Source organism: Bacillus rossius, chromosome 3, assembly GCF_032445375.1.
Source record: "Bacillus rossius redtenbacheri isolate Brsri chromosome 3, Brsri_v3, whole genome shotgun sequence".
Classification (NCBI taxonomy): Eukaryota; Metazoa; Arthropoda; class Insecta; order Phasmatodea; family Bacillidae; genus Bacillus; species Bacillus rossius.
In genome coordinates, this window is record NC_086332.1 from 88,398,219 (window position 1) to 88,406,112 (window position 7,894).

At 37.1% G+C, this 7,894-nt stretch overlaps 1 protein-coding gene across 1 annotated transcript in view; it reads left to right on the forward strand.

Annotated features, from left to right (window-relative positions):
- The window catches only part of LOC134531338 (amyloid beta A4 precursor protein-binding family B member 1-interacting protein), a 33,138-nt gene extending 26,542 nt beyond the window's left edge, over window positions 1–6,596 (forward strand). The window contains exons 3-4 of the mRNA XM_063367035.1: window positions 3,924–4,089; window positions 4,716–6,596. Of these exons, the coding sequence (XP_063223105.1) occupies window positions 3,924–4,089; window positions 4,716–5,361 (812 nt within the window). The 3' untranslated portion in view covers window positions 5,362–6,596. The remainder of the gene's footprint in view (window positions 1–3,923; window positions 4,090–4,715) is intronic.
- The last annotated feature ends 1,298 nt before the right edge of the window (window positions 6,597–7,894 follow it).

A 7,894-nucleotide genomic window follows, 5' to 3' on the forward strand; every position in this document is an offset into this window, starting at 1 on the left:
TCTTTACAATACCTTTATCTGAATTCGACTCCACCTAACTACGATACATCCATATGCATTTGACTCAATTTAATTACAACAACACCATTTGAATTTGGTTACAATACTTTATCTGTATTTGGCTACATTGCCTCCATCTGCATTTGGCATATTTTCATTTCATTCTTCATAAATTTAATATAATTTCATTGTAGATTCAAACATAAATGTAAGTGATAAATAAACGTGCCCTGTAGTCAGAGCATTTTAAGTTTTCTTCTAAAAATAAAACGGTTGAAATGTTTAGGAAAGAAATACGGGCCATTAAAAAATTTGTTTCTTGCGGTAAGGAAGTCAATTTAATTTTTGGAAATCATGAAAAACAAAAAAAAATTAACTTAAAAAAAACTAAATAATGCTTCGTTATCTACAGACCGTAGGTGCCATGTTATTTCCAATAGTTTCTCAAAAATCTAACTGGTATATTACTTGCATTGAAAAGAAGTATATATTGGACCAAAGAACAATGAACAAATTGAAATGTATAAGTTCATCATACTTAATTTTTTGGAAAAAGTTTGTCTTCTTCATTAAAGATTTGTAAATTGTTTTAGTCGCTGAAAAATTATATTTTCATATATTAAGTCATATTGGATTTCAGTGACAACCTATTAAGTCATTTGACAAGCATACCAAAGCGATTATAATGAACAGTACATTTACATCGTATACGTGATATTTTTAATGAAAGGCGAAATGTTTTTATTAAATTAGACATAAATACCTATTTGATGCTAGAAATAAGATGTTACGATTGTTATAAGTATGATGCGGGCACTTTGTAATGGATAACAAAAATACTTTCATTAAAAATAGTTCGAAGGAAAAAATAAAAAACGCTTCACAAAACAGTTATATATATATTTCGATGCGTGTATGCAACATTGAAAAACCTAGACTGCACCGTAGCGCAAGTAGTTGTTTTTGCAAAGAAATTGTTTCGCAACAACAAACGTAAAGTAGTACAATTGTTTTCATTGTATATGTAGTCTACAAATAATAAATGAAATATTATACGCATTGTTTATCAGATATGTGATCTGACAAAGGAAAGCTGTCAGCAAGCAGGTGTTGTGTAGCGGCCGGAGCGGCTGGGCTACAGATGACGTCACAGCGGAGTGTCGCGCTCTCTACATTGGTTTTATGGGATAGAGGCAGCCTCTCTATAATAACCCTGGGTGAACCCCAGTCACGGGCGGTGTAAAGCCCCTCTTGACGCTACATAGCAAAGAGCATAAAAGTAAACAGATATTTCACTCCTATGTTAAACTAAATTACATCTTTTTCTTCCCCTCCGAAAATAGTTTCAAACGATTCAGACACTACCAACCACACAGTACAAAACTACAGGAATGTAGTCTTGTCCCGAAATATATCAGGATCACAGAATTCCTTGGTCTCAGGATGTATGTCATTGTAATTTTTTTTTTCATTTTAATAAAGTATGTAGTTGTAGTCTATTTCCCTGTCTAAATATTCGACTAAAGTCAAGGATTTCCATAAAGTTTAATAGATAATAAATGTTGTATTCGTTGATGATGTTTAATAATCATGTTAAGTTGATTGATTTGTTTCGTGATAATCATTCTTGGATCCTATAATCGCGATGTTTATTAAATTAATGCCCGTCTAATACAATGCACACATATTGGCTTATTTTAACCTGGTGTTATAAATATCTCATATATGTATGTACAATTTTTGATTAACTTACTATTATCTTTAAATAATCATCTGTTGCGTTCAAACGTACAAGTGGGAACACAAACATCAACATAAATGATTGTATTTGATTTTAAACGTTCACCGAGGTCTCCCAATTCCTTAACATTTGAAGTACTGCACATAATTTCAACGTTATACATCCTATTTTTAATAATAAATGCATTTGATAGACACGTGCAAAGAAAATTTACGATGATTTAAATAAACGAGGACACCAACCTGAAGGTGTAACATTGTTGATTTGCACCTTTATTGTAAAATTGTTTTTGAACACTAAGACGTTGTACGAGTTAAGTATTTTTGGTTTATAAAGTATCATAACAGATTGCTTACAGTAATGTTATTAAAAATGAACATACTTAGGTTCTAAATCTGCTACTTGTCATTGGGAAATGCTCCAGCATGCAGAGCCAAGCATGCCACTATGAGCTCTACACCATCTCTGATCCCATACCGCTAAGGGAACATCAGCATAAACGTCTCTCTTCAATGGCATTAGCGCGATCGTGATAATTATTTGAGACGGAGTGTGAAACGAGTAAACTGTTTCTGCAGGAATTGATTCCCGGGTATGACACATTACTGTCTCTTTTGCTTATGGTGGCCTGGCGTTACACTGCCAGGGAGTGTGCCCTTACTTCATGTGGGCTCAACAATTCGAGGATAGTGGAATGATCAAAAAGTGTACATACATATTCTAAGGACAGAGATACTCTTAGTTGTGAAGTATAGCACTTTACAGTCATTACAGCTCAGTCGCTCGCTTTACAGTACAGACCCTTACGGGGCACACCTTGCGGAAAAAGACCTTACCGTTCCATGTTGATTTCATTTCTTCATTTTAAACTATGGGTTCACGACCTAGTCTAGAGAGACGGTAGTTCTAATCATCGTGCCCCTTGACTCAAAACCACTTGTAGCTAATAGATTGCACTAGTTAATTTGCAGTATATTATACTTTTTTCCCAAATATTTGGCCATGCTTGAAGCATAGGAAATGCCTACGTTTGTCCATAGAAACTCTCAACAACATCAAAATATGGTTTTCTACAGCGAGTTAGGCGTGAAAGTATGTGAACTATTCAACTATAAATCATGCATTTTCTGAATGTGTGTTAAATGGTGCTTGGTTAGTATGGATGAGGGTTAATTAAACAAAGACTATGATGTGAAATTCTTTAGGTGTAATGGCATCGGTATGGCACGATTAGGACCATACGGTTAACTAATTCTTCCATTGTCAATCGTGAGCCAACTAAACAAAAAGATAAAAAAAGGCATCTGTACTTGTGTACGCGCGTTAGAAGTCACACTTATTTTTTATTTAAGAAACTGAACTATTTTAAAATTTACTGTAACAAAAATAATTAAATAAATACTCAGTATTCAATATTTATATAATCATGACGTAAAAATATGTATACATAAAAATATTATAGCAATACAATAAAGAAATTAACTGTATGTATTTAATTAAGCACAATTTGTAAAATCCATTCATCTGTAAATTAAAAAAAATGTTTTAAAATAATTCTACGGTCGAGTTTTGAACAACGGTCCCATAGCTTACTAACGCGGGCTATAAACACTGCGCTACGAAGTTTCATTGAAGATCATGAGGAAAATACAAAAATTCCTAGGTTTTTCTAAAACTTTAAATTACTCTTTATCATGACTACTTTTAGTTTACCGAATGGATTCCAGGGTAATTATCTTAACTATAGTAAATATCATAACTATCACAATTATAAAGTTTCATTTGGCACGCCATTACGTTTGGAATGTCCCATTATTTTTACGAAAGTGACTATGTATGAGTTTATTTTCATACACGTGGTCCACCATCTTCCTGTGAAATTTTCATTGCATGGTACGCGCGCATCGTAAAAATTCACTCTCATCATTGTTCCATAACCCGCTTAAAGAAGTATAAATTCAATAGAAATAATTAAATCACAAAACAAGTATACTAGGAATCAACAGAATTTGCTAGAAGTCACATTAAAATGTCGAATAGTATGTCATCTCTGATTTTCACAATGTTTGGTCATTTTGTTCTGTGGTTTCTTTCCGCGGCTGATTAGTTTGGCCGACTAGTGTTTGTGTTGGCAATGCCAATGTCAACTGGAGCAGTGGGTGTTACGCGCTATGTGTTGCAGGCGACGCGGCAGCGCCCGAAGAAGCACGAGGGAGGTTCTCGCCGCGGGTGGACTATGACGAGTGGACGCCGCTCGGCCGCGGTGACCCGCTCAAGAACGACCCCACCTACGACTATGTCCCTCCTGTCCTGGACAGAGTTCATTACTGGGCGCACCCCTCTTCCAGGTGCGCGACTCGCAGTTCTCTGCAATCACGCCCGTTTAAAGCCGTCTGGGATTCGTCGAGTCCTCGACTCGTTATTATAATCAAGAGATAAATTATTAATTTTTTAGTCTTCACAAGGCATAGCTTATGATCAGTTGCACTGAAGAAAACATGAAAATGATTCATTTAACCCATTATTTATTTATATAGTATTAAACACTGATGACCATTAATTAAATTGTTATAAGAAAGCCTTCTTTTTTCACCGAAAAGAACTACTGAAATATAATATAAACATTAAGGAAATAAAAGGAAAATGTTCTTTTCCCTTTAAGAGTGAACATTTTAAAAATAAATTTGAAATACGGGTAATTATAGGAGATCGACTCATCAAATACGAATCAAAGAACTTTGCGATCAAAGTCACTGAATATAAATTGGCTTCTAGGTTAAGGCCATGTTTTCGGACAGTTTTTTTCCCATACTTTCATTATTCTATTGGTGCAGAGATTTTTAATTTTAGTGTAGTATTTCTGAAACATCGGATAACATAACAGGCGTGGCCTGAACGCATGTCTAACAAATCAAATATTGTAGTGTTATCTCTCCTCCAACAAAGAGCTGTGACGACATGATCGCTCCCCCAGGACCCAGACTCCGGCGGCACCTCTGGAACGACGGACACCCGCCTCGCCCCCGGCCTCGCGGAAGGACGTCTTCGAACCGTTCCTCAAGTTCGTGGAACGGCCCAAGTTCGGGCGGCCGCCACAGCGACACTTCCCCAGGCCGCAGTACGAGACGTCGGTGTCGGCGCCGGAGCCGCAGGTGATCCAGCACCTGCAGACGGTGCTGCTGCCGCCGCCGGCACCGCCCGCCGTCGAGGTGCAGGTGATCCGGCACCTGCAGACGGTGCTGCCGCCGCCGCCGGCACCACCCGCCGTCGAGGTGCAGAGAGCAGAGCTGGCGTACCTCTCGCCCGGCACGTGGCAGCCCAGCAGTCGCGTGCCTGTCACCGCTACCCCCGCCCCGCCCGCCCTCACCACGGACCCGCTCTTCGCGCACTACAAGCAGCCCTCGGAGCCGCTGCGGGGACCCATGTACCTCATCATCCAGGGCCACTCCCGGGTGAAGAAGTACGGCTCGCGCGCCGGCTACCACGGCATACCCATCCGGGAGGACAACCACCTACGGCCGGAGAGGCCCGGCGAGACCGTGGGGTCTGCGGCTTCGCATGCGAGACGTTCTCTGGGGTCGTCGAGGCACTCTCGCAGCGGGGGGCAAGTGATCGAGTGAAGCGTCACGGTCTCTGTTGTCTAACACTACTTAAGCCTGTACAGTGGAGCTATCTGGTGCGGCGTGTGGCTCGTATGGATAGTGATGCCTCAATGACGTGCACGTGCAAGACACTGCCTGAAACAAGAATGAATTACAGTAGCTTAATCTCTAATTCATTCTTCTTCTTTTTCAACACTCTTAAATATCTAAAGTTTAGCCATCGATATTTCACATTTAACTGAACTTGGATGGTACGAAATAGTTTTCTTGCTAGAGATTGTTTCACTCTCTGGATATTTAATGCAGTTCCTGTGTATAGCTTCTGACTCAAAGTTTCGTATGCGAATCTGAGCTGTGACATTTAAGGTGGAAATTTCATTTAACATTCCACCACTTTTACTTTTGTGCATCTACTGCAATTGTCCCACAGGTTTTCTGGAATACACTGATCCAGTAAAAATATTCAATCAAAAAAGTGCTAAGTTATTAAGCTGTGCAGCTTTGACGTTATTTACATTTATTATGTTATGCTTCGTATAAAAAGTGTTAGTAGTACAGAAATATTTTTAATTCATAACATTTAAAAATATATATAACGAAGAAATCTGTAATGTAATTTATTTATTACTGAGGTTTTTTCAATGATAAGTTTGCTGTTAAATCTACTTTATCCTTTCGGGTAACTTTGAATATTTTAATAAGTTAAGTTCAACAATTTCAATAAAGTAATCTGTTTACAAAAATCATAGTAACCATGATTGCTTTATAATATTGTGCTAAAACACTAACAACCTATATTAAATATGTTGTTTGCATCCTTTAACTTACTCTGAACTCTAAGAAATCTAGTATTGAGTAATGCACGGTACACCAAAATTGCCTTCTTTCGAACTTTTTGCACCACTATACTAAATACGTAGCAAAAAATGAAATATTGACGAGAGTGAATTTGTCAAAAAAATGTATTATTTTTTTTAGAAAAACTGTATATTTATGTACTAAATTTCTCCCTTAATATTTCTGCTATATCACATAATTACGTATAGCGTAGTATTTTTTTTAATAAAAAGCAAAAATGTATATATATTTTTTAATTTTCATTATCTTATGAGTCTTATTTTTTATATCTATATTAAGAATAAACTTTTCAGGCAAAAAAACTGTTTATTGGGTGAAATTATGAAAAACTATTGATAATGGCTATTTATGTTATTGAGAACTCAAAAATATAGTTAATAAATTTTTTGTCTGTCTGTCTTGTCTGTCTGTTTGTCTGTCTGTTTGTATGTTTGTTCGAGCATCATTCAAAAACTACTTGGCGGATTTTGATTAATTTTTTTATTAGAAATCTCTTTGGCTGTCTTAAAACTAGGCTATATATGATTACTTAATTCCACTTCTAAGGGGGTGAAAATTGACTAAAAGTGTTTTCAAGATGATTAATTATATCTCTGAAACTAATCAAGCATAAGAAAATGAGTTGGTCACCAATAATAAATATACAAATACTACAAACCACAATTTTACCATTTTGCAAAATTCACCCCAGCTGAAACAGGAGCACGCAAACATGACCGGGCGCGGAAAGGGCGGAAAAGGTCTGGGGAAAGGTGGCGCTAAGCGTCACAGGAAGGTGCTGCGTGACAACATCCAGGGCATCACCAAGCCGGCCATTCGTAGGCTGGCCAGGCGCGGTGGAGTGAAGCGCATCTCGGGCCTCATCTACGAGGAGACACGAGGCGTGCTCAAAATGTTCCTGGAAAACGGTGATCCGCGATGCTGTCACCTACACAGAGCACGCCAAGAGAAAGACCGTCACCGCAATGGACGTCGTGTACGCCTTGAAGAGGCAGGGCCGCACTCTGTACGGCTTCGGAGGGTAGGCCAGCTGTGCCACACCTGAATATAATTAATTGTAAGAACCAATAATAAACATACGAATACTACCAATCACAATTTTACCATTTTGCGAAATTCAAACCATAAGAGGCGTAAAAGTTTTAGGTATATTTAAAAAAAAAAATTAATACATACGAATCAATAAGAACTAAAAGTAAGAAACTACGAAAAAACAACTTGCAGCTAGAGTTACGTACCTATTAGATTCTTTTTCATTTATTGAACTTCGTCTTTTAAGGGGGTGAAAAAGGAGAAAGTTTGCTTTAGTTTTAAAAAATCACCAAAATTAATTAAGTAGGACGTAAATTTTGATTATAAAATTTAAAAAATTACAAATTTAACATTAGCAAATTTACTCATAAATGGTGTAATAGTTTTAGGTTTGGCTTAAAGATAAAAATACATATTTCCAGTTTACTATATATAATTTTTACCCGCTAGAGTGCAGTAGTATACGGTGACATTAATATTTGTCGGCCTTCTGGACCGCCATCTGGTAAAATCGTAGTAAATAACATAGGAATTCGGAAAAAAATCTTTAAATCTTCACTTGCCAAAATAGTTATTGACTCAATTTATTTACAGTCCTCGGTTCGATTCTTGATCAAAGCAAAAAGATAAATTAATTAAAATTTAAATAATCGTAAGTTTC